At 42.9% G+C, this 27,470-nt stretch overlaps 1 protein-coding gene across 3 annotated transcripts in view; it reads right to left on the bottom strand.

Annotated features, from left to right (window-relative positions):
• Positions 1-27,470, bottom strand: part of APOO (apolipoprotein O) — a 75,146-nt gene that overhangs the window by 32,956 nt on the left and 14,720 nt on the right. For all 3 annotated transcript variants that reach the window (XM_030807368.1, XM_030807369.1, XM_003261151.2), the window contains exons 2-5: positions 14,020-14,127; positions 12,115-12,234; positions 7,562-7,616; positions 1,719-1,814 (exon numbers count right to left, since the gene is read on the bottom strand). In XM_030807368.1, coding sequence (XP_030663228.1) covers positions 1,719-1,814; positions 7,562-7,616; positions 12,115-12,234; positions 14,020-14,127 — 379 coding nt within the window. The remainder of the gene's footprint in view (positions 1-1,718; positions 1,815-7,561; positions 7,617-12,114; positions 12,235-14,019; positions 14,128-27,470) is intronic.

Below are 27,470 nucleotides of genomic sequence, written 5' to 3' on the forward strand. Positions count from 1 at the left end.
ACCAGCACTTTGGGACACCGAGGCAGGCCGATCACTTGAGGTCAGGAGCTGGAGACCAGCCTGGCCAACATGGCGAAACCCCATCTCTACTAAAAATACAAAAATCAGTTGGGCGTGGTGGTGCACATCTATAATCCCAGCTATTTGGGAGGCTGAGGCAGGAGAATCACTTGAACCCAGTAGGTGGAGGGTGCAGTGAGCCGAGATTGTGCCACTGCACTCCAGCCTGGGCGACAGAGCAAGACTCTATCTCAAACTAAACTAAACTAAACTAAACTAAACTAAACTAAACTAAACTAAAGTAACAGCTATTGCATGTAGAGGGACGATTTTTAAAACTGGAAGAATAGGACTGATACAGTTTGAATGACTGTCCCCTCCAAATCTCATGTTGAAATGTGAACCCCCACGCTGGGAGGTGTTTGGGTCATGGGGGTGGATCCCTCATGAATGGCTTGGTGCCCTCCCTGTGGTAATGAGTAATTTCTCACTCTATTAGTTCACACGAGGGCTGGTTATTTAAAAGAGCTTGGCATCTCTCTAGCTCCCTCTCTCACCGTGTGATGTGCCTGCTCCCCCTTTGCCTTCCACCACGATTGGAAACCCTCAACAGAAATAGATGCTGATGCCACGCTTCTTTTACAGCTTGCAGAACCATGAGCCAAATAAACGTCTTTTTTCTTTTGAGACGGAGTCTCGCACAGTCGCCCAGGCTGAAGTGCAGTGGCTCGAACTTGGCTCACTGCAAGCCCTGCCTCTCAGGTTCACGCCGTTCTCCTGCCTCAGCCTCCCCAGTAGCTGGGACTACAGACACCTGCCACCATGCCTGGCTAATTTTTTGTATTTTTAGTAGAGATGGGGTTTCACAGTGTTAGCCAGGATGGTCTCGATCTCCTGACCTTGTGATCCACCCACCTTGGCCTCCCAAAGTGCTGGGATTACAGGTGTGAGCCACTGTGCCCGGCATCTCTTTTCTTTATAATTACCCAGCCTCAGATATTCCTTTATAGCAATGCAAAACAAACTAATACAGGGACCAAACTAGTCTCTATGGTTCTCTTTTATGGGGCTCTGATTACAGGGTTCATAAACTTTCTTCATTAGGAATGATGGTAATGTCAGAATTTTATATCATAAACATTTGGTTTCCAACCAGTGAAATTTCAAGTAGTTCATAACAAATTCATCTCATCATAGCAAAGTATTTTATCAGCCTTTATTTCCTATAGATATTTTATAATCTAGCAGTATAGTAATATTTTTAAGTTGGCATTTGTTAGCATTTAAAGCATTTTTAAAGTTTTTGTGATCACTGACTGAAGGCATGACAAATCAAGAAGGTAATAAAATCTCTATTAAATCACTGCTGCATTTACTGTGATTAATATAGCTTTATCTTAATAGTGAAACGTTTAGAAACAGTTGATTTCTCAGGTGTGAAAGACTTTAAAATTTCGCTCTTTCTGTACTGAAGAACAACAGAGATTTGATCAAGTAAATGTGCCTATAAAGGATAACTTCTTTTTTTTACCAAGAGTATACAATTTCTATTTATGTTTAAAATCAAATATGATAACCGTTATCAATTTTACATTAAGAAAGCCATATTTAGGAACCAACTCATTATTCTGAAACCTGGTAAATGAAGGGAAAGAATGAAACATATATTCTATCTCTGCTTTATGAGCTGACTGTTAAACCCACAAAATTGCACCTACCTCTAGCCAAAAGGAGTCCAATAAGGCCAGCAAAACCAATAACACCAAGTCTCGGAAAAAATCCAGGAGGTGCATTTTGGAGATAGTCATAGCTGTCTGCAATAGAATTAGACCAGGAAGCAGTTCCATAAATTTCTCATTAAAAAACAAAACAAAAAGTCTTATAGAGTATATAATATGTATATACAGTATCAAGTGCTTTTCAAACCACATATTCTCTGCATTCTGCTACTAGACTTCTCTTCAACATATTCTTTTTATGTGACATATTAACAAGATTTACTATTCACATAGCAAGTGTCCAATTTTCTTTTCTTTCTTTTTTTTTTGAGATGCAGTTTTGCTCTTGTTGCCCAGGCTGGTGTGCAATGGCGTGATCTCGGCTCACTGCAACCTCTGCCTCCCGGGTTCAAGCAATTCTCCTGCCTCAGCCTCCCAAGTAGCTGGGATTACAAGCGCCCGCCACCACGCCCAGCTAACTTTTGTATTTTTAGTAGAGACAGGGTTTCACCATGTTGGCCAGGCTGGTCTTGAACTCCTGACCTCAGGTGATCTACCCGCCTCAGCCTCCCAAAGTGCTGGGATTACAGGTGTGAGCCACTACGCCCGGCTGCAAGCGTCCAATTTTCAAGTACCTTTGGTCCAACAACCTACTGACAATGAAGTAAATGTTAAATTACTTTCATATTCCTGAAAGCAACAGATCTGAATCAGCAATTTGCACAGTGAGGAATACAAATACAGGGATCCTTCGCTATTCAAACTCTTGTTATGGAAACACAAAAACAGAATAGATTTGGATAAATCTTTGGATAGATCTATTGCTATCTGAAGCTTTGCTGCTTGCTCTCTGAAACTCAGGAACCAAAAACAAGCTGTGAGTGGTGGCTCATTCCTATAAACTCAGCACTTTTCAAGACTAAGGCAGAAGAATCATTTGAGTCCAGGAGTTCAAGGCTGCGGTGAGCTAGGATTGCGCCACTGCACTCCAGCCTGACAGCCTGAGCCACAGAGCAAGACACAGCCTCTTAAAAAAAAAAAAAAAAAAAAAAAGGGAAGGCTGGGTGCGGTGGCTCAATCCTGTAATCCCAGCACTTTGGGAGGCCGAGGTGGGCGGATCACGAGGTCAGGAGTTCGAGACCAGACTGAGCAACATGGTAAAACCCCCATCTCTACTAAAAATACAAAAAAATTAGCTGGGCCTGGTGGCACGCACCTGTAATCCCAGCTACTCAGGAGGCTGAGGCAGGAGAATTGTTTGAACACGAGAGGTGGAGGTTGCAGTGAGCCAAGATCGCGCCACTGCACTCCAGCCTGGGCAACAGAGCGAGACTCCTTCTCAAAGGAAAAAAAAAAGAAATCAAATACATTAGACTCAGAAAAATAAGTATCCTTTGCCATCTGAACTCATTATTCGAACTGAAGAACAGAATAAATTTGGATAATAAAGGAAACTTGTAATTTCACTCAGGAAATAGCCACTGTTGATCACCGTTGATGGTGATAGAATAAAAACAAATACAACATGTGAAACTATTCATCATGCCTGAACATGCCTTCTGACTTCATTCACATAATGCCTCCTCTCCTCTCCACTGAGCCAATCCCACCTCATAAAAGCCAAGTTGAGTCCTACTTCCACACAAAAGCCTTTCCTAAGCTCATCAGTCCATACCTCTCTCCCTCCTCTAAAGTCCCATCATATTTATTCTCTGTACCATCACTTGGTACCTAATCCTATAGTACTCTGTGTTTAATTATTCAGGTGTGTATCTGGTGTCTCCCCAAGGAGAATGTAAGCTCCTTAAAGATAGATTGCTTACAATTCTGTGTTATCTTCCCTCAGTGGTAATAATGGATGTTCATTCAATAGATATTTATTAAGAATGATGGCTGGGCATGGTGGTTCACGCCTGTAATCCCAGCACTTTGGGAGGCCAAGGTGGGAGGATTGCTTGAGTCCAGGAGTTCAAGAACAGCCTGGGCAACATGGCGAAACCCTGTCTCTACAAAAAATTTAAAAAAAAAATTAGCCAGGTGTGGTGATGCATGTCTGTGGTCCCAGCTACTTGGGAGGCTGAGGTGGGAGGATTGCTTGAGTCCAGGAGGTCAAGGCTGCAGTGAGCTATGATCATGCCACTACACTCCAGCCTAGGTGACTGAGTGAGACCCTGTCTCCAAACAAAAACAAAAACAGGCCAGGCGCGGTGGCTCACACCTATAATCCCAGCACTTTGGGAGGCCGATGCAGGCAGATCACAAGGTCAGGAATTCGAGACCAGCTTGACCAACATGGTGAAACCCTGTCTCTACCAAAAATACAAAAATTAGCCAGGTGTGGTGGCGTGTGCCTGTAATCCCAGCTACCCAGGAGGCTGAGGCAGGAGAATTGCTTGAACCTGCGAGGCAGAGGTTGCAGTGAGCCGAGATCATACCATTGCACTCCAGCCTGGTCAACAGAGTGAGACTCTGTCTCAAAAAACAAAAAAAAAACAAAAAAACGAAAAAAGAAACAAAAATCACACTGCCAGGAGTTGATAAATACTGGATGATTCCATCCTGGCTAACATGGTGAAACCCCGTCTCTACTAAAAATACAAAAAAAAAAAAAAAAAAAATTAGCCAGGCGTGGTGGCAGGCGCCTGTAGTCCCAGCTACTTGGGAGGCTGAGGCAGGAGAATGGCGTGAACCCAGGAGGTGGACCTTGCAGTGAGCCGAGACCGCGCCACTGCACTCCAGCCTTTGTGACAGAGCGAGACTCCATCTCAAAAAAAAAAAAAAAAAAAAAAAAACTGGATATGAATTAACAAATGAATTTCAGCTAGGTCATGACTTACACAAAGGCCTCATGTCTCCTTCTCAATCTTATCTTCAGCACTCCCTATCTACTTAGGGTTCCTCAAACATCCAATACCAAGTCACACCTCTAAGCCTGATCATGCTGTGCCCAATGTGCAGTGGCTGCTTCCAGCAGTCCCATCCCCACATTTTGGAGTGGCTAACACTGCTCCTTCAAGATTCACTTCAGAAGTCCTTCCCTGACTGCTCCCACCTCCTCAATTTCGATTAAACTAATCTCCTTCCTCTGTACCTTCAATAATGTTCTGTGATTATCTCTGTATTTGCACTAGTACTGAATAATATATTACATGCATCTCAGTGGTTGTGACCACTGTCTTAACCAATCTCAATTTTCAAGGCCTGGCAGAATGGTGACTTAAAAAATATATACGGAACTGAACTAATAAACCGGAAAACTCAGTAATTCTGTCCCCTAGGTAATACCAGATACATGACAGTTTTCCTTTTCCTGGGTTCTTTGGGAAATATGATCATTTTAAATACTACTATAGGACTTGTATTATGTTTGCATTAATTACTGTCTGGCCTGTTACTTATTTTGCCTTTAGCCTAGTTTTTACTTTCCATCCTCTAGTCTGGGTCATTTGAGGCAATTTTTTACTTCCCTTTATTTTTGCCTACTAGCCCAGTGTTGCTCAATTCTAGATGTGTACACAGAGCAGTTGACAGAGGGACACCCAGATGGCTCTGGTGAGCTGGGCCAAAGTGGGTAAATCACAAAGAAAGGGGAAAGAAGATATGTTTTAAGACTGCACGGAGTCTGGGCAACAAAGTGAGACTCTGTCTCTACAAAAAATGGAAAAAATGTGATGGCACATGCCTGTAATCCTAGCTACTCAGGAGGCTGAGCTGGGAGGATTGCTTGAGCCCATGAGGTCGAGGCTGCAGTGAGCTATGATCACGCCACTGCATTCCAGCCTGGATGACAGAGCAACATCCTGTCTCAGAAAAACTTAAACAAGAGACCTCTCAGCCACACATGGACAGATAAAAGACTATATCAGGAGTTCTCTAGTTTCCTCGGATAAAAATGAAGATAATAAGGTATCTGTCAGCTTGTTATGCGAATTTATATATATATATCAAATTTTTGTGGGTACATAGTAGGTGTATATATTTACGGGGTAAATGAGGTATTTTGGTTCAGGCATACAATGCATAATAATCACATCAGGGTAAATGAGGTATCCTTTATCTCAAGTATTTATCATTTTTCTTTGTGTTACAAGCATCCCAATTACACTCTTTTAGTTTACTTATAATACCTAAAAGAGTATAGCTTTTTTAGTTATTTAAAATGTACAATAAGCCAGGCGCGGCAGCTCACATCTGCAATCCCAGCACTTTGGGGGGCCGAGGTGGGTGGATCGCCTGAGGTCAGGAGTTCGATACCAGCCTGACCAATATGGTGAAACCCGTCTCTACTAAAAATACAAAAAATAGGCTGGGCGTGGTGGCGTGTGCCTGTAGTCCTAGCTACTCAGGAGGCTGAGACAGGAGAATTGCTTGAACCTGGGAGGCGGAGGTTGCAATGAGCCAAGATAGTGCCACTGCACTCCAGCCTGGGCAACAGAGCGAGAATCTGTCTCAAAAAAATAAAAAATAAATAAAATAATAAAAAATAAAATGTACAATAAAGTATTATTGACTGCAGTCACCCTACTGTGCTATCAAATACTAGGTCTTATTCATTCTAACTATATTTTTGTACTCATTAACCATCCTCACTCCACCCCCAATAAATTGGTATTTGTAAAGCACTTAGAATAGTACCTGACATGTAAGTCTTAAATAAGTGTTTATGAAATTAATAAAATTAAGATGTTACTTATTAACATGCCTTAATAATTTAAAGAACCAGTAGGGGGCCAGGTACAGTGGCTCACGCCTGTAATCCCAATACTTTGGGCTGAGGCGGGCAGATCACTTGAGGTCAGGAGTTTGAGACCAGCCCAGCTAACAAGGTGAAACCTTGTCTCTACTAAAAATACAAAAACTAGCTGGATGTGGTGGCGCACGCTTGTAATCCCAGCTACTCGGGAAGCTGAGGTGGGAGAATCGCTTGAACCTGAGAGACAAAGGTATCAGTGAGCTGAGATTGTGCCACTGCACTCTAGCCTGGGTGACAGAGTGAGATTGTGCCACTGCACTCTAGCCTGGGTGACAGAGTGAGATTTTGTCTCAAAAAAAAAAAAAAAACCAGTAGGTAGCTATTATTATGTCTGTCTTCAAACGATAAATTTATCTGACAGTCTCAGAAATATCAGGACATCAATACACCATGATGATCTTAGCAAAGAAATAAACTGTACTCACGTTTATTTTGTTCTATCATGGAAACAAATCCTTGTAAAAACAAGATTTTGTTTCTGAGATGCCCAATAAGGGGAATGAAATATGATCGGTATCTTTATTAATTTACCAGTTTCTGATTAAGATTAGTCAGAACATGGACTGTGAATCCAGTTTGTGAGTGTATGTGGTAAGTGGCCCACAACTGAAAAATAATCAAGGAAAATAAAACCAAATGAAAAAAAAGTAAGAACACTATCGATTATGCAATAAGACCTTTCATAGGAGTACCAGCTCAGCTCCTTCCTGCTTCAAAACTTCTACAGCATGTATTAATTGCAATGCAAATGAGCTATTCCGATTCAGAAAATCTATTGATGAATTAGTATGGTGTATTACACTGCACCTGGAAATGAGATTTTTTTTTTTTTTAAAGCAGTATATCTGTACTTGCTAGCCCAAGAATCCTAACGATCTTGAAGAGACTTACCTGACTATTTGGGGACGCTAGTTGCCTGAAATCTGATGAAAACAACAGCTCCTCTTCCCAGAAAAATCCACATAGCTCTAAAATTCTGCATATAATTTTAAGGAATCCACAGATTTCTTGGAGCTCATTCATGGAACTCCGATTAAAGAGTTCAATGTTAATGAAGTAGCTGATTATACCTAATTTAAAATCAACTTACCTAACCCCCATTGAACCAAACTTTGCATCTTGGGCTTAGTTTGGGAGTACGTTTCCTAAAAAGGTAAAAAGAAACTGAATGAAACTATTCACAGGATCTGCTGATTAGAAAGTTAATAGAATAAATATACTTGTTTTTACTGAATAAATTATCATGTTATTAACGCTTTTTGAACAAAGGGATACACTGTCTGTCTGGGTCTTTTTGTTTGTTTTTCCTATTATAATCTTCCCTTCACTGCAAATTACTCAGCAGAATGGCTTACTACTGCCACAGGAAGCAGATTCCAAGCAGAGTGGTTTCAACAATCCAGCCATTTCACTCTTCCATTAAAATGGAAAAAATAGACTAAAAATCAATCCCCTTGATACTTAAGTGGCAAGCTTTTCTCCATGAGATTAAATCTGTCTTTCATATTAACTACTTCCTGATCTGCCATTAATTAGAGCCTACATCTGGAAACTGCCCATTTGAAGCAAGAATGACCAGCTTTAATGAGACAAAGGCTATAGCCCAAAGCAAATGAGGTGTCAACATTCTCTTAAAAACAATAAAAAGGCTTTGTGGCCAGGCATGATGGCTCACTCCTGTAATCCCAGCACTTTGGGAGGCGATTGGGGCAGATCACCTGAGGTCAGGAGTTGGAGACCAGCCTGACCAACATGGTGAAACCCTGTCTCTGCTAAAAATACAAAAATTAGCCAGGCGTGGTGGCACACGCCTGTAGTCCCAGCTACTCGGAGGCTGAGGCAGGAGAATCACTTGAATCCGGGAGGTGGAGGTTGCAGTGAGCCGAGATGGCGCCACTGCGCTCCAGCCTGGTCGTGTCTCAAAAAAAAAAAAAAAAAAAAAGGCTTTGTACATGAACATCACATGATCCTGAAGGAAACAAGGGACCTGCTAGAAGGTACCCACCTTCAAGAAATCTACAGTGAAGACAAGAGATATATGGGTATCAGATAGTATCAAAACTAGTTGCCACTTGGAAAAGGATTTGTTTTTTTATTTTTATTTTAATTAATTAAATTTTTTTTTTTTTTTTTTGAGATAGAGTTTCGCTCTTGTCGCCCAGGCTGGAGTGCAGTGGCGCGACCTCAGCTCACTGCAACCTCCGCCTCCTAGATTCAAGTGATTCTCCTGCCTCAGCCTCCCGAGTAGCTGGGATTACAGGTGCCTGCCACCACGTCCAACTAATTTTTGTATGTTTGGTAGGGACAGGGTTTCGCTATGTTGGCCAGGCTGGTCTCAAACTCCTGACCTCAGGTGATCCACCTGCCTTGGCCTCCCAAACTGCTGGGATTACAGGTGTGAGCCACTGCGCCCTGCCTGGAAAAGGATTTGTTTTGTGTAATTCAGTTCAAGTCAGAACAAGCTATCCTCATTCTTTTAAATGACCTGAAATAATAAATGCTGAATTAGGCAGAAGATCTAAAGAACTGAGTATTACTTCATTAAAATCCATTATTTCACGCCTGTAATCCCAGCACTTTGGGAGGCTAAGACAGGAGTATCTTGTGAGGTCAGGAATTTGAGAACCAGCTTGGGCAACACAGCAGAGATCCCATCTCTACAAAAAAAAAAAAATATTAGGCTGGGCGCTGTGGCTCACACCTGTAATCCCAGCACTTTGGGAGGCCAAGGCGGGCAGATCACGAGGTCAGCAGATCGAGACCATCCTGGCTAACACAGTGAAACCCAGTCTCTACTAGAAATACAAAAAAATTAGCCGGGTGTGGTGGCAGGCACCTGTAGTCCCAGCTACTCGGGAGGCTGAGGCAGGAGAATGGCGTGAACCCGAGAGGCGGAGCTTGCAGTGAGCCGAGATCACGCCACTGCACTCCAGCATGGGGGACAGAGCAAGACTCCATCTCAAAAAAATAAAAAATAAATAAAAATAAAAATAAAAATATTAGTTGGGCATGGTGGTATGTGTCTGTAGTCTGAGCTATTTGGGAGGCTGAGGTGGGCAGATCTCTTGAGCCCAGGAGTTTGAGATCAGCCCGGGCAACATGGTGAAACCTTGTCTCTACCAAAAAAAAAAAAAAAGAAAACTTCAGATCAATATCTAGAATGATTGCCCATTTCTTTTGCTAGCTTAATATTTTTACTATTAAAAAAAATTAAGGCCGGGCACAGTGGATCATGCCTGTAATCCCAGCACCTTGGGAGGCCGAGGTGGGCAGATCACAAGGTCAAGAGATCGCGACCACCCTGGCCAACACGGTGAAACCCCGTCTCTACTAAAAATACAAAAATTAGCTGGGCGTGGTAGCACACACCTGTAGTCCCAGCTACTCGGGAAGCTGAGGCAGGAGAATCACTTGAACCCGGGAGGCGGAGGTTGCAGTGAGCTGAGACTGCACCACTGCACTCCAGCCTGGCAACAGAGCGAGACTCCATCTCAAAAACAAAAAAACAAAAAAACAAAAAACAAAAAAGCAAAATTAAATTGGTTCTTCAAGAAAAGGGCTAGAAATTGCTGGTCTGAAAAAGGAACCAGGAATTAGAAATATTTCCATTCATAAAGACTTTGTTCTACCCAGGAAAATAAAACCATTATAATTACAAAAACTATTATAATTACAAGAAAGTTTTTATATTTAGTAGTAGTGGAAATAAACATATAGATAACTAATCCATCGTCCAGGGAGGTATTTTGCTGCACTGAGTATCACGCATGGAAGAAAAGGTAAAAAACAACAAGCAACCGTAGGCTAAAAGGTACAAAGTACTTTTATTGCCAAAAACAAACAAACAAACAAAAAAACCAGACAGACTACAAGTAACAGTAGTCATGCCTACATGATACAAAAATATCCACACAAATTTGCTGACTTTATCTTAACTACCAGAAGTTTAAAAATCTTCTAGAACAAGAGAATAAAGTCTAATCATTTTACAACACATTATGTATAAAGTCTTTAGGTATTACTTAACTCAATAATATGGTTATGATACTTAAGTATAATGGCCTAATTTATATTGTTGATAGAGTCCATGCTTTACTATTTTCTTTCTAAATTGGTGACCAAAAGTTCAACAGCAGCATAGGCAATGGAAATTAAAAATTTTTAAACAAGCTCTGGATCAAAATCGAATTTAGGCCAGGCATGGTGGCTCACGCCTGTAATCCCAGCACTTTGGGAGGCCAAGGTGGACAGATCACTTGAGGTCAGGAGTTCGAGATCAGCCTGGCCAACATGGCAAAACCCCGTCTCTACGAAAAATACAAAAATGAGCCGGGCATGGTAGCTCGTGCCTATAATCCCAGCTACTCGGGAGGCTGAGGTGGGAGAACTGCTTGAACCCGGGAGGTGGAGGTTGCAGTGAGCTGAGAGCACGCTACTGCACTCCAGCCTGGGCGACAGAGCAAGACTCCGTCTCAAAAAAAAAAAAAACAACCCCAAAAAAACCCCAAAAAGACTAAATTTATAAATCTCAAGCAAGGTAAATCTAGACAATTTCCCACATATCTACATCTATTAGTTTTTATTAATTTGTCCTCAATTTTCAAAATCAAGATCAAGTACAGCAAACATATGTATCAAAGCCTACAAAAGCATTCTATAGATTGTAAACGTTGGTTACTGATGTCAAAAATCACAGAAATACTTTTCATTTACGTAATGACAAATGCCTGACCTACAACCCAGGCAGGGACAGAAACCAATCTGTATATGTAGTTCTTTGGTCACTAGGACAAATAGTTCAGTAATCCAGCATGGAATTCTACCCTATTTTAGTATCTACCCTCCTAGTATAGCATTCAAAATGCCATATCCCCTCCTGGTTTAAGTGGCACCGATTTGTATACTGGGGGGAGAAACACTTCACAATTTTTATGTAAGTGTTTACGTTGCATCTTTTTCCTTTGTTTAGAGTTCCAGCCCACAAGCCTCCCCTGGTAGACAACAATGTTTTCATAACTGCAAGCAACAAGGTAGTTCCTAGCCCCTCTGCTCTCTAGTCAAGGTGTTATGCACTGCCCAGGGAGAGGGAAATTCTCTCTATAGCTGTGGCAACAGCTGTCACCAGGAAGCTAGGGCATCTCTGCACCCCCTCCTTAGATGGCACTGAAGAACATCTATAAGTCAGGCACTTTTAACTTGGGGCCTTTTATTTAAAAATTTTTGTGGGTACGTAGTAGGTATATACATTTATGGGGTACATGAGATGTGTTGACACAGGCAAGCAATGTGAAATAAGCACAATATGGAGAATGCGGAATCCATCCGCTCAAGCATTTATCCTTAGTGTTACAAACAATCCAATTACACTCTTTAAGTTATTTTAAAATGTACAATTAAATTATTGTTGACTATAGTCATTCTGTTGTGCTATCGAATAGATTTTATTCATTCTTGCTATTTTTTTTTTTTGCACCCATTAGCCACCCTCACCTTCTCCCCAGACCCCCACTACCCTTCCCAGCCTCTGTCAACCATCTCGGGGCCCTTTATCATGCCTTTTTCCAAAAACATGCAGCCAATACAGACTTTTCTTTATGGACTCTAAACAGAAATGCATTCACTCCATTTTCAGAACAGCTGTACCTGACACCAGGTTGTGTATGGCTCGCAATAGTGTCGGAGCTGTGAGATGCTTTCTTCAAGCTGGCTCCTTGCCTCCTCCACATACTTCGACTGACCCTCAGGAACTGAGTAGAGTGAAAGCTGTGCACATTAAAACAAAACAAAGATTTAAAAGATGTACTGTCTACAGGATACATTTATCAAATTTGTAAGTATTTAATATAATATTTCTAGTAATTCATGAATTACAGTGACTCTGTGGTCGGGTGTGGTGGTTAACGCTTGTAATCCCAGCACTTTGAGCAGCCAAGGAAGGCGGATCACTTAAGGTCAGGAGTTCGAGACCAGCCTGGCCAACATGGCGAAACCCAGTCTCTACTAAAAATACAAAACTTAGCCAGGTGTCGTGGTGGGCGCCTGTAATCCCAGCTACTCGGGAGGCTGAGGCAGGAGAATCTCTTGAACCTGGGAGGTGGAGGTAGCAGTAAGTCAAGATTGTGCCAGTGCACTCAAGCCTGGGCAAGAGCGAGATTCCATCTCAAAAATAATAATAATAATAATACTTCATGAATTCCAGTGACTCTAAGGGTTACAAGCAACCTGAACTTTACCTCAAACTATCTCTGCACCTTATTTCCTTAATCAACGAGGCCAAGGCCAAAAGGGCAGGGCTATGAGGTGTCCTACCTTCTCCCCACCCACTGACTACAAACAAAGCAGCTCCTCATTATCCATTTTATATACTGGTATTTGGTATTCCACCTTAGATTGAGCTTGGAAAAAGGATTTTATTACTCTAAAGGGTGGGTGAAGGGGTTAAAAAAGCTTGAGAGTAACCAAAGAGCATGTCATTCAGTTCAAATGATTGGTCTGATGTTAATCAAAGCAGGACAGCAGGTTTGTTCCCCACCCAGAGAACTTCTCACAGCCACTGCTGGCTGCCTTCTTTACCCTCAAAAATGCCACTGTGCCAAGGCCTGAGAAGAGAGTAAAGGGCAAAAGATAAGCTAATTAGCTTTATGTAAACACCAGTCTAGTAACTCTACCCAGGACTGAAGGGAGATTCTTACCTCACTTTATTCAAAGGCAACAGAAACTGAATATCCAAAATAATTAGTGGGAAGTACAGACCCAAAAAGGAATGTAAACAGTAGAGAGAAGATTTCTTGCTTTTTTTTAAATTTAGTATTTATTAAGTATATACTTATGAGCAGCATCTCCAGCCAAGAAACAGAAAGGGTCCAGATCTCTAATTTCTTAGAGAGGAAAAAATGTGAATATCTTCTTGGCTCGATAAGAATCAAGATACGCCAAGAATCAGGCAGACCACTTAGAAAAGTGAATTGTGCTTATAACCTACTGGGACACAGTGGATTCCCCAGTAAACATTTATAAAGTATTCCTTAATTGTGCCCTTACCTAAGTATCATTAAAGTTTATCTGTTGAAAAAGCCATAGTTTAATATTTCCCACAAATTAAACAAACTATAAGGAAATATATTTTCTCCATTTAAATGTCTTCTGGCTGGGCGTGGTGGCTCACGCTTGTAATCCCAGCACTTTGGGAGGCCGAGGCGAGTGGATCACCTGAGGTCGGGAGTTCGAGACTAGCCTGGCCAACATGGTGAAACCTCATCTCTACTAAAAATACAAAATTAGCCGGGCGTGGTGGCACATGCCTGTAATCCCAGCTACTTGGGAGGCTGAGGCAGGAGAATGGCTTGAACCAGGAGGAGGAGGTTGCAGTGAGCCGAGATCGCACCATTGCACTCCAGCCTGGGCAATAAGAGCAAAACTCCGTCTCAAAATAAATTTAAAAATGTCTTTTAAACAGTCACATCTTCCTGATACACAATTTGTAAAAAATTATCCTACAGTAACTAAATCAGGCACTCAAAATATATCACAACATAAACAACATGTTACCTCATCAACCTTCACGGAATTTTTGGGAGGTGAGTCCTTTTTTGGTGCTGCATAGACTTTGAAGGTGAGCAAGCTCAGGCTGGCTGGCCCCACGGACCTCTGAATTACCTGAAACGCAGAAGCAATCTTAAACCTCTCTATGTTACAGACCGAATGTGCAGAACGTGAGCATATTCATAACCTCAGCCACTCCCCACCCTGAATGGCTTACTGTGCTTTATTTTATTTTTATTTATTTTTATGTTTTCAAGATGGAGTCTTGCTCTGTTACCCAGGCTGCGGTGTAGTGGCGTGATCTCAGCTCACTGCAACCTCCACCACCCAGGTTCAAGTGATTCTTCTACCTCAGCCTCCCAAGTAGCTGGGATTACAGGCGTCTGCCACCACACCCAGTTAACTTTTGTATTTTTAGTAGAGATGGGGTTTTGCCATGTTGGCCAGGCTGGTCTCGAACTTCCGACTTCAGGTAATCTGCCCGCCTCGGCCTCCCAAAGTGCTGGGATTACAGGTGTGAGCTAGTGCGCCTGGCCTACAAAATATATTTTTTTAAAAAAATCAGGCCGGGCGCAGTGGCTCACGCTTGTAATCCCAGCACTTTGGGAGGCCGAGGCGGGCGAATCACGAGGTCAGGAGATCGAGACCACGGTGAAACCCCGTCTCTACTAAAAATACAAAAAATTAGCCAGGCGTGGTGGCGGGCGCCTGTAGTCCCAGCTACTCGGAGAGGCTGAGGCAGGAGAATGGCGTGAACCTGGGAGGCGGAGCTTGCAGTGAGCCGAGATTGCGCCACTGCACTCCAGCCTGGGCGACAGAGCGAGACTCCGTCTCAAAAAAAAAAAAAAAATTAGCCTGGCATGGTGGTGTGTGCCTGTAGTCCCAGCTACTCAGGAGACTGAGGTGGGAGAATTCTTGAGTTTGAGGCTTCAGTGAGCCATGATCATGCCACTGCACTCCAGCCTGGGCGATAGAGTGAAACTCTGTTTCACACACACAAAATAATCGCTCCACTAAAAAAAAAAAAAAAAAAGAAAAAAAAAATGGGCTGAGAGGAGGGGAGAGTTATGGGTTTATTAATTTAAACTGTGAATATAACAAATGTGCTGGGCGCGGTGGCTCATGCCTGTAATCCCAGCACTTTGGAAGGCAGAGGCGGGTGGATCACCAGGTCAGGCATTCAAGACCAGCCTGGTCAACATAGTGAAATCCCGTCTCTACTAAAAATACACACACACACACACACACACACACAAATTAGCTGGGCGTGGTGGCGGGCACCTGTAATCCCAGCTACACAGAAGGCTGAGGCAGGAGAATCGCCTGCACCTGGGAGGTGGAGGTTGCAGTGAACCAAGATTGTGCCACTGCACTCCAGCCTGGGTGAGAGTGCGAGACTCCATCTCAAAAAAAAAAAAAAAAAAAAATCAGACCCCTCCTGTGAAGGTCGTGGCAGTTTTCTAGGACGGACGTTGATCTCCTTAGGTTGTATCCTGGTGCTGCTGGTTCTGCCTAATAATTGTGATGGGCACAAACCACATGAACTAATGTCAGCACTAGCTGGCTAATCTGTACAGCAGAAGCAAAAGAAATCTGTAGCAAAATTGCCTTGAAATTAAGACCTCAAGATGCACACTTAATACTTCAAGATGTATCAATTATTTTTAAACCAGTTAAAGTAACAACCACTCTTTTTTTTCTTAATGGCTTTCAGCTCTTTATTTGCTTCTGAAATATGGGAATTTGCAGGCATACATTTCAACAGACATTTTTGTTATATTTTAGCTGGCATTACGTTTTGTATTACAGAATAGCCTCGTCTTTCACATTACAGGCACTGCAAATCTCAGTAATATGATTTCCAAGATGCGAAATCATGCCTAAATAGTTAGAAATGAATCACTCATTTATTTTCCACCTCTCCTCCATCCATTTCCTTCTGTCTCATTTGAGCAGGAAATAAACAATTATTGAGCATGCCTTGTGTGTTAGGCACAGCCATAGAAATAGGAATATGGAGTAAGACATATCCTCACCCCGAAAGGGCTTCCATTCTGGTAGGAAGAACTTGATAGATGTAAATAAATGGACAAACTTTTTTTTTTTTACACAGAGTTTCACACTGTTGCCTAGGCTGGAATGCAGCAGCAGGATTTCTGCTCACTGCAACCTTCCCATCCCAGGTTCAAGCACTCCTCCTGTCTTGTCTCCCAAATAGCTGGGACTACAGGCATGCACCACCATGTCCAGTTCATTTTTGTAATTTTTATAGAGACAGGGTTTTGCCATGTTGCCCAGGCTGGTCTCAAACTCCTGGTTTCAAACGATCCACCCACCTCGGCCTCCCAAAGTGCTGGGATTATAGGCGTGAGCCACTGCACTTGGCCTAGGACAGATTAAAAAATAAAATAAGGGAGGCTGAGGCACAAGAATCACTTGAACCCAGGAGGTAGAGATTGCAGTGAGCCAAGATACTGCCACTGCACTCCAGCCTGAGCAACAGAGCGAGACCCTGTCTCAAAAAATAAATAAATAAAAGAAAAGTGATACGGGAGGGGCAGGCAGGGAAATGCTGGGTAGAGAAGGGCGTGGTCCCTGGCTAGGGCTCCACCCCTGGGCCTGTGGCCACCAACCTACGTGAGGACAGGCATTTCTGTTTTTGTGCCCAAATGTTGCATTTCCCAAGACCACCCTGGCCCACCACACCCCCATCTTGTGCCTATAAAAACCCCAAGATCCTAGCGGGCAGGCACACAAGCGGCTGGACATCAAGAGAAGCAGAGGCGAGGAACAACACACCAGCAGAAGAACACAGTGACAGACTCCGGCAGGCCACCAACAGCAGAACGACAGGACAACGCGGAGTTTGGCTGAGGGTGGTCGGAGGAGAGCCCGGCTACTAAGCGGCCTGACTCCAAGGGAAAACCACCTTCCCACTCCATACCCCTTCTGGCTCCGTTTCCATCTGCTGAGTGCTACTTCCACCATTCAATAAAACCTTGCACTCATTCTCCAAGCCCACGTGTGATCCGATTTTTCTGGTATACTCAGGCAAGAACCCTAGGATAGAGAAAGCGCTCTGTCCTTGCGATAAGGCAGAGGGTCTAACTGAGCTGATCAACACAAGCTGCCTACTGACAGCAAAACTAAAAGAGCACACGTAACACATGCCCACTGGGGCTTCAGAAGCTGTAAACATCCACCCCTAGACGCTGCCATGGGGTTGGAGCCCACACTCCCCATGACCTGCCCATCTGCCTGCTTTCCCTAGGGGTTTTGAGCAGTGGGGCACCTAAGAAGTGAGCCACACCCCCATCACATGCCCTGTAAGAGGGACAAGGGAAATTCCCCGTTTCAAAAGCATGAATTCTCTCTGCTCTTAGGCAGTTCTACAGAAAGACAAAACAAGTATAGGACATTACAGACAGAGGAATCAGCATGTGTGAAGCCACGAAGCTGGGAAACAGCATGGGAGAAATGTAGGGAGTTCGAGTTTTGTGGGAGGGGCAGAGTGACAGGGAGATGAGTCAGAGAAGTGGGTTGTAGCCAGATCATAATGGGACTCATATGGCTCACATAAAAGTCCTAGGTAATAAATACCAAAAGATCTCAAATAAGGATGGAATATAGAATCGAGTTTGCCATTTAGAAAGACCATTATTTCTCAGTGTGGCGGTTTAAGTCATTAAAGGGCCAGCTGACCAGTTATGGTGCTGCTAAAACAATGCAGGAAAGAAATGAGGGCCCAAGGAAAGACTGCACAGGAGAGGAGAAAGAGGAAAAAGTAGAATTGAGATAGTTTAATAGGCAGAATTAGCAGGACTTAGTGGCCAATGGGAAAGGAGGAGTGACAATGACCTTGGTTTGTTTAATTTTTATTTTCATTTATTTTAATTTTTAAACTGCCAAGAATCATATATATTTATTGTGTACAACATGCGGTTTTGAAATATGTATACATTGTGGAATGGCTAAATTGAGCTAATTAACATATGCATTACCTTACAAATTAATTTTTGTGGAATCTAAAAAGGTTGAACTAATGGAAGTAGAGAGCACAATGGTGGCTACCAGGGCAGGGGCTGGGGGCAGTTGGGGAGATATTGGCCAAAAGTACAAAGTTTCAGTTAGGAGGAGTAGTTCAAGAGATCTGTTGTACAACATAGTGACTAGAGTTAATAACAATGTATTGTATTCTTGAAAATCAGGAAAAGAGTAGATTTTAAGTGACCTTGGGGTTTCTGATGGGTTTTTCTAGTTGGGTGGTGACACAGCATTCCTGAGAGAGGAAGTAGAAAAAGAGGGGCAAGTCTGAGGGGAAAATGATGAGTTGGTTTTGGACATGTTCCAGAGACAGACAGACAGCTAGAGGTCTAGTCATCTATCTACGTATCTTTTATTTTACTTGAAAAGCTAAAGTAGGCAAACTTAGAAACTGTTGTCTTTTGGAAATTAAGAAAAAGTTGACTTGAAATTTTAAGTCCATGAGAACATGTTTTTTGGGTCTGGACTTCCTCAGCACTTCAGGGGTGTATTTATTTCTCATAAAGCACAGTAAGGCTGGGTGCGGTGGCTCACATCTGTAATCCCAGCACTTTGGGAGGCTGAGGTGGGTGGATCACTTGAGGTCGGGAGTTACAGACCAGCCTGGCCAACATGATGAAATCCAGTCTCTACAAAAAACACAAAAATTAGCCAGGCGTGGTGGCAGACGCCTGTAATCCCAGCTACTCGGGAGGCTGAGGCAGGAGAATTGCTTGAACCTGGGAGGCAGGGGTTGCAGTGAGCCGAGATCGTGCCACTGTACTCCAGCCTGGGCAAATATATACATATATTACTATATATATAGTTATATATATATTACCATATATATTACTCTCTATATATGTTACTCTCTATATGTAGCTATATATATGTTACTATATATATATATATATATATATATATATATATATATATATATAGTAGAGACAGGGTCTCATCATGTTACTCAAGCTGGTCTCAAACTCCTGAGCTCAAGCAATCCTCCTGCCTTGGCCTCCCAAAGTGCTGGGATTACAGGTGTGAGCCAACACGCTCAGCCTATCTTTGATTTTAAATCTCAACTCATTTCCTTTAACATTTTATTGGATTCTTAATTTCTACTTTACCTTCCCCTCTTATCTTACTTGTTTTTCTAGTTTTAATATTATTCTAGGCCTGCGTCCCTTTACTGCCTAAACTGTTTTCTTCTTCTTCCTCTTCTCCTGTTAGTTTTCCTCCCTAAGCCTACCCTGATACCCATCCCACAGCAAGAACTGTGGCCACAAGGGTGGTAGCACCAAAGAAAGCTGGCTCCTGCAGTGGCCTTTTCAGTTTCCAGCAGGCTCTCAACAGACAAGCAAACAAAACAAAGAAAAAGCAAACCTCACCCCAGGAGACCTGGGAGACCTACAAATGAACACTCCCCAGGACCATAATTCTTAGTTTGCAGAGAACACATGATTTACTCGAGGATTTCTCAAACTCAGCACTACTGACATTTGGGTTGGGTCCTTCTTTGTCGTGGGGCTGTCTTGTGCACTGCAGAAGTTTGACAGCATCCCTAGCCTCTACCCACTAGATGCCAGTAGCACCTCCTCCCAGTCACGACAGTCAAAAACATCTCCAGACACTGCCAAATGTCTCCTGCGGAGCAACTCTCCCACTGAGAACCTCTGATTTACTTATTACTTTCTGACATCTCTCACCATCCAGACTTGCAGAAAATCTGTATGTTTTAAAACCCATGGCCTCAAACATAGTGAAAGAAACCAGAACAATCACTACTAGGTGGGGGAGGTGGGAGTTGGAAGGAAGTGGACTTACTGAGAAGCGGAACAAGTGAACTTTCTGGGGTGAAATAATCTATATCTTGATTGGGGTATGGGTTATTCAAGGTGTATACATTTGTCAAAGCTCAAATTGTACAACTAAGACTGTACAACTTAAAAATACATGTATTTCACTCTATGTAAATTAGACTTTTTAAAAAATCCATCAGCTATAGCATACCTAATCCATGCCAAGCTCATTCCTAAGAAGGAGCCAGCCACACACCTGACCATGGTAAGGAACTGGTATAGATCTGTGTGATGGAAACTCACGGGAGGAGCCTTGGTAAAAGGTCCCCAGGCAGACATGGCTAAAGCTGATGCACTCAACATCTTGGCGGATTCATCTTCCTTTTTGGCATCAAAGGGGGCTCCTCCTGGTGCAAGATGACCCCACCCTGCCTCAGCATGCTCACCATCTTTCCCTCTTAACAGTAAAAAGGAAGCTGGCCAGACCAGATGTCATCACAAATGGCCATCTTCGACACTGTGTGCCTGCCAGGTGGTTATCATAATTTGTTAGGGCTCATATTGAGTATTCAGGCCAACCTATTCAAAATCAGGATTTAAGAAGGGAAAGGCTAAGATGGGTAGAATCACCCCAGGACAGTGTAAGGGCACAAAGAGGAGATGAAGAACCTTCTTCAATCTTTTGTCTCCCCAAGGAAGAACAATCCAGTTCCTTGAAGAAACACAACCAACTTTCAGGGTCTGGGACATAATAAAAAAAAATCTCTAGCTTTATCAACTTTCCTCCTGTTCGCACTCTGGATGGGTTGCTTTGTGAGACATGAACACAAAGGTATTCTCTCTCCATGAGGAGTCCTGACCCATTATGGTATAATCGGACTGAATATACCTCCCAAGAAGTGAAATCTCCTCCAGACTTTTTCTTTTTCCCTTTTTTTTTTTTTTTTTTTTTGCGATGGAGTCTCCCTCTGTTGCCAGGCTGGAGTGCAGTGGTATGATCTTGGCTCACTGCAACCTCCGCCTCCCAGGTTCAAGCGATTCTCCTGCCTCAGCCTCCCAAGTAGCTGGGACTACAGGCGTGCGCCACCACACGCAGCTAATTTTTGTATTTTTAGCAGAGACGGGGTTTTACCATGTTGGCCAGGATGGTCTTGATCTCTTCACCTTGTGATCCGTCTGCCTCGGCCTCCCAAAGTGCTGGGATTACAGGCGTGAGCCATTGTGCCCGGCCTCCCCCAGACTTTTTCTGATGCAGGGCTGGAATCTCTAGACTGCATGTACCCATGCCCTGAGCACTCCCTGTCCCAAGTGATAGTCCTTGAGAAGCCTTGTTGCCAGGTACACTCCCTGGTCAAGGCAGATGAGTTGGCTCCGAAAATGAGTACATATGCACCTGCCAAGAACTGATTAGATATGGTCTACTTTGCATTATATGAGTTAGGCTTGCTCAATCAAAGTCAAGCAAGCTCTGTTAAGAGCTGAATCTCCAGTTAGTGCTAAGTTACAGGCTAGATCAAAGGCGGCACTTCTTTAGATCCAGCCCCTCAGGAGTGTACCCTTCAGTTACTAAATGCCTTTCTTGGAATTCAGCTAGTTGGGGGTCTCAAAGTAAGGACTCTAATGTGTTGGCTTCTCTGAGGTTTTGAATACAGCTGTAAGACCCATAGTCACAGAGAATACAAAAACTTGGCTTAAAGGTAAACTTGTGGCCCTTAGCTTTGCAAACCTCAGAGGGAGTGTCATTGAGTTTTCTCACTCTTGTGGCTAACTCTTCTTTCTTTCTGGTCTGATCCTACTCCCCAGCAAAGTATCAAGGTACACATTATCTTGGACCTTGGACTCTCTATGTCTCAAAACTTTTGTTTCACACAGCCCGCAAGGGGCTTGTCAATGGAAACAGAGCAACCAGTATTGGTGTTGGGTTAGATGAGGCCCTAACAAGAAGTGTAAAGGGGTAGGCTGCCATTATCTTAAAGACATTTATTTGGTTCTTACTCTTTCTCCACTGAAGCCTGCCAAGGACTGATGTTGGCAAAACAAATCTGGTCAGGCAAGCAAGGTTATATATAACAATTAGAAGAGATCAACCAGGGTTTTATTTCAAAAACAAATATTTACTGCACACCCACATCGTGTCAGGCATGGTGCTAAACAGATACAACACATAAGCAGACATGGTCCCTGCTCTTACAGAGCTTCCAGGAAGCTTATGAATTTAATCAAAGAATCAGGCCACAATTTAAAAAATAAATTAACATTCAAAAAAAGATTCAGGGCCCAGCGGCTCACGCCTGTAATCCCACCATTTTGGGAGGCCGAGGCGGGTGGATCACAAGGTCAGGAGTTCAAGACCAGCCTGGCCAACATAGTGAAACTCCATCTCTACTAAAAATACAAAAATTAGCCAGGCATGGTGGCACGTGCCTGCAGTCCCAGCTACTCAGGAGGCTGAGGCAAGAGAATCGTCTGAACTTGGGAGGTGGAGATTGCAGTGAGTCGAAATTATACCACTGCACTCCAGCTTGGGCAACAGAGTGAGACTTCATCTCAAAAAAAAAAAAAAGATTCAGGCATAAGATTGAGTTTATTAGGAGGCTGAGGTGGGAGGATCACTTGAGGCCAGGAGTTTAAGACCAGCCTGGGCAACATAACAAGACTCCATCTCTGCAAAAAAAAAAAAAAAATTAGCCAGGTGTTTGGGGCATGCCTATGGTCTCAGCTACTTGGGAGGCTGAGGTGGGAGGATTACTTGAGCCCAGGAGGTCAAGGATGCAGTGAGCTATAATCGCATCACTGTATTCCAGCCTGAGTGACTGAGCAAGACTCTGCCTCAAAAAATAAAATAAAAAGATTGACTTTATCAGTCAGCTCCCTCAGCTTTAAAGGTAGATTCTTAGACACAGTTTACCAAGACATGAATCTGGTGAGGTCGTAAACAAACAAATCATAATGGGTGCCCAGAAGGCTAAACTGTTGTTGCTTTGCAAATGAAAGTACACTGACTGCCCGGGATTCCATAGCTCTGGGATCATGTTGTGATTATGTTCCAGTAAAACTGCCTTAAAGACAAATAAAAACCTTAAGCTAAATAAGACACCCTCAGAATTATTCAGACTCTCATGAATGGTGGGGCTCAAATACCTAACAACTTGCTTTCTTTTTCAACTCTATAGAGAATCTAGTGAATAGTCTCTCCCATTTAAAAGAAGGGTGACTCTTTTCTCCCACAATTACAGAACTATTATCTTATTAGACTTCCATTTATAATATATGCCAGCTTCATGATAGAAGGCCTTTGCAGGTCTGTGTACACAAGAGGTTTCAGAATCACCTGGGGAGTTTTTTTTTTTTTTTTTTTTTTTTTTTTTTGAGACAGAGTCTCGCTCTGTCGCCCAGGCTGGAGTGCAGTGGTGCGATCTCGGCTCACTGCAAGCTCCGCCTCCCGGGTTCATGCTATTCTCCTGCCTCAGCCTCCTGAGTAGCTGGGACTACAGGCACCCACCACCACGCCTGGCTAATTTTTTGTATTTTTAGTAGAGACAGGGTTTCACTGTGTTAGCCAGGATGGTCTCAGCCTCCTGACCTCGTGATCCGCCCACCTCGGCCTCCCAAAGTGCTGGGATTACAGGCTTGAGCCACCACGCCTGGCCGACCTGGGGAGTTTTTTAAAAGCATAGATTCTAACAGCTTCCCCCAGAGTGTCTGACTCTGAATCTAAGAGGGGCCCAAGAATCTATTCCCAAGATAAGCAAAGTTTTGAAAACGACTATTCCACAAACATATGTTTAGAGAACAGTTATTCACCTTAAGTTTGTATAGGCACTCAAACATACTTTTAAAAACATTTGAAAGTATAAAATGAAAACTGTCCTAAACATAAAAAGAAACAGAGTGACTGGCCACCCACTAGAGAAATTATGACATTTATTTACATTCAAGAAAATCTCTCCCATCTTAAACAAAACACAACAAATACCCTCCACACCTAATTCCCTCTCTAACTACTACCTTACCCTTCTACCAACCTCCATTGACAAATTTATTTTAAAAGTAGACTATGGTTAGAAGGCAGAATAGTGGATACCCTTAGCAAGCTGGGTAGTGACTAGAAGGGCCATGAGAAGAGCTTCTGGAGTGCTAGTATGTTTAGTTTGTAAAAATTCACTTATGCCCCGTTTACTTTCCTATATGTATGTTATACAAATGGTCTCAGATTTACAAATAGTTCAACCTTACATGGTGCAGAAGCGATACGCATTCCGTAGAAACTGCACTTTGAGTACCCATATAACCATTCTGCTTTTTCACTTTCAGTATAGTATTCAATAATGTACATGAAACATTCAATAGTTTATTATAAAATAGGCTTTTTGTTAGATGATTCTGCCCAACTGTGGGCTACTGGAAGTGTTCTGAGTACATTTAAGGTTGGGTAGGCTAAATTATGATGTTTGGTAGGTTAGGTGTGTGAAATGCATTTTTGACTTAATGATATTTTCAACTTATGATAGTTTTATCAGAATGCAACCCCACCACAAGCTGAGGAGCATCCACATTTAAGCACAAAGTCAAAAAGACAGATTCTGTTTGCTTTCTCAATTTTATTGCTTTCTCAATTTTATCTCCTCCCTTTACTACTAAATGCACCTAAAACCTTTCTTTCCAAGGCCACCAATAGCCTCCCAGTTGCTAAACCCCACTGGACATCTGGCATCTTGGTTGCACCCTGAAACTGGTGACTACTCTACATCTTCAAACCCTTTCTTTGGCTTACAGGATTCTACCCTACCTCCATTCTAGAAGCTGTCTAGGTACTCTCTCCTCCCCTTTTGGGCCTTCTCTTCCTCTGCATAGCTCTTCAAGGTTGATGAGTCATGGAGTAGTCTTTAACTCTCTCCTCTTCTCACTCCAGGGCAATTTCATTAAAATCTAATTCTTTCTTTATTATTTTTTTTTTCTTTCAGACAGAGTCTCGCTCTGTCACCCAGACTGGAGTCCAGTGGCCTGATCTCAGCTCACTACAATCTCCACCTCCCAGGTTCAAGGGATTCTCATGCTTTAGCCTCCCAAGTAGCTGGGATTACAGGCGCCCACCACCATGCCCAGCTAATTTTTGTGTTTTTGGTAGAGACAGGGTTTCGCCATGTTGGCCAGGCTGGTCTCAAACTCCTGGGCTCAAGTGATCCACCTGCCTCAGCCTCCCAAAGTGCTGGGATTATAGGCATGAGCCACCGCACCTGGCCAAAATCTAAGTCTTTAACTTCCACTCATGCTACTGATGCTCAAATCAGCATCCCTAGCCTAGGCCTCTCCCTAAGCCTCAGGCATGTGTGTTTCTTGTGTTTCTAACTCCCTGATGGACATGTTACCAGGCTTTTCAACTGCTACTTCAAACAGGCTATATCCAAAGGTGACCTTTTTTTTGAAGTGATGGAATATATTATTTCTTTTATATTTTCCATATAATTTAAACTCTATGTAAGTATATATACACTTACAGTATCTTACCCTTCTACCAAGTTTATATATACGTATATAAACTATATGTCTATATATACTTAGACTTATACATACTATAATATACTTAAACTATATAGTTTATATAGTTTAAGTATATATAATAGTTTATGTATTTCTATATATAGTTTACATTTACTTATTTAAAATGTATGACATGTTTTCAACTATCTTTCTCCAAAACCTGTTTTTCTGAGATTCTCTACCTTATTTAATGATCCTACAAGCCACACAAAGGACAACATAAAAGCAACTCTTTAATGATAAAGAATGAAAATTTTTTTTTTTTTTGAGACAGAGTTTTGTTCTTTCACCCAGGCTGGAGTGAAGTGGCGCGATCTCGGCTCACTGCAACCTCCGTGCCCCTGGGGTTCAAACGATTCTCCTGCCTCAGCCTCTCGAGTAGCTGGGATTACAGGCAGCCACCACCACACCCAGCTAATTATTATTATTATTTTTTTTTGAGACGGAGTCTTGCACTGTCACCCAGCCTGGAGTGCAGTGGCGCGATCTCCACTCACTGCAACCTCCGTCTCTCGGGTTCAAGCGATTCTCCTGCTTCAGCCTCCCAAGTAGCTGGCATTACAGGCGCCTGCCACCATGCCCAGCTACTTTTTTTGTAATTTTAGTAGAGACAGGGTTTCACCATGTTGGCTACGCTGGTGGTCTCAAACTCCTTACCTCAGGTGATCCACCTGCCTTGGCCTCTCATAGTGCTGGGATTGGCTGAGGTGGGCAGTTCACGAGGTCAGGAGATCGAGACCATCCTAGATAACACGGTGAAACCCCATCTCTACTGAAAATACAAAAAATTAGCAGGGCATGGTGGCGGGCGCCTGTAGTCCCAGCTACTCGGGAGGCAGAGGCAGGAGAATGGCGTGAACCTGGGAGGCAGAGCTTGCAGTGAGCCGAGATCGCGCCACTGCACTCCAACCTGGGCGACAGAGCGGGACTCCATCTCAAAAAAAAGAAGAAAGTGCTGGGATTACAGGCATAAGCCACCACACCTGGCCTCAGTCAACCTTTTCTGTAATAATTTCCATTCTGACAGCATTTTTCACTCGAAACAAAACTATTTTAATCTGATTCTAATTATTTAGGAGGTAAAAATCTGAAATGGGTTTTTTACCAAAAAAAAAAAAAAAAACTATGAACACTGACAATACTTTTGAGATTATTCTTATTCTAAGTAACTAACATAAAAAAAGAACTATGTGAAGGAACTTAGAATAAAACAAAATGATGAAGACAATAAAAAAAATTTGTCAAAATCAGGCTACATTGTTGTCCTTAGTAACGTGTTGTAAATTGAATGAAAAATCAAGAGAAAGGCCGGGCACGGTGGCTCACGCCTGTAATCCCAGCACTTTGGGAGGCCGAGGCAGGCAGATCACGAGGTCAGGAGATCGAGACCATCTTGGCTAACATGGTGAAACCCCGTCTCTACTAAAAATACAAAAAAAAAAAAAAAATTAGCCAGGGGTGGTGGTGGGAACCTGTAGTCCCAGCTACTCGGGAGGCTGAGGCAGGAGAATGGCGTGAACCCGGGAGGCAGAGCTTGCAGTGAGCCGAGATCACGCCACTGCACTCCAGCCTGGGTGACAGAGCAAGACTCCGTCTCAAAAATAAATAAATAAATAAATAAAAATAAAAATCAAGAGAAATAAAATGAGTCCACAATTCTTGAAACGTCAAAAGAATACAGAATACTCTCCTCCATAAGGAGCATTCAGGACAGTATCTACATTTTATACAGCAATCTTTTATTTTATTTTTATATTTTTTATTTTTTGAGACAGAGTTTCACTCTTGCCACCCAGGCTGGAGTGCAGTGCCGCAATCTCGGCTCACTGCAATCTCCGCCTCCTGGGTTCAAGTGATTCTCCAGCCTCAGCCTCCTGAGTAGCTGGAATAATAGGTGCCTGCCACCACGCCCAACTAATTTTTTTTGTATTTTCAGTAGAGTTGGGGTTTCTCCATGTTGGCCAGGCTGGTCTCGAACTCCTAACCTCAGGTGATCTGCCCGCCTCGGGCCTTCCAAAGTGCTGGGATTATAGGCGTGAGCCACCACGCCCGGCCAGCAATCCTTTCTAATATGGAGGGCCACACACCAAACAG

The sequence above is a fragment of the Nomascus leucogenys genome, chromosome X (assembly GCF_006542625.1).
Source record: "Nomascus leucogenys isolate Asia chromosome X, Asia_NLE_v1, whole genome shotgun sequence".
Taxonomy (NCBI): Eukaryota; Metazoa; Chordata; class Mammalia; order Primates; family Hylobatidae; genus Nomascus; species Nomascus leucogenys.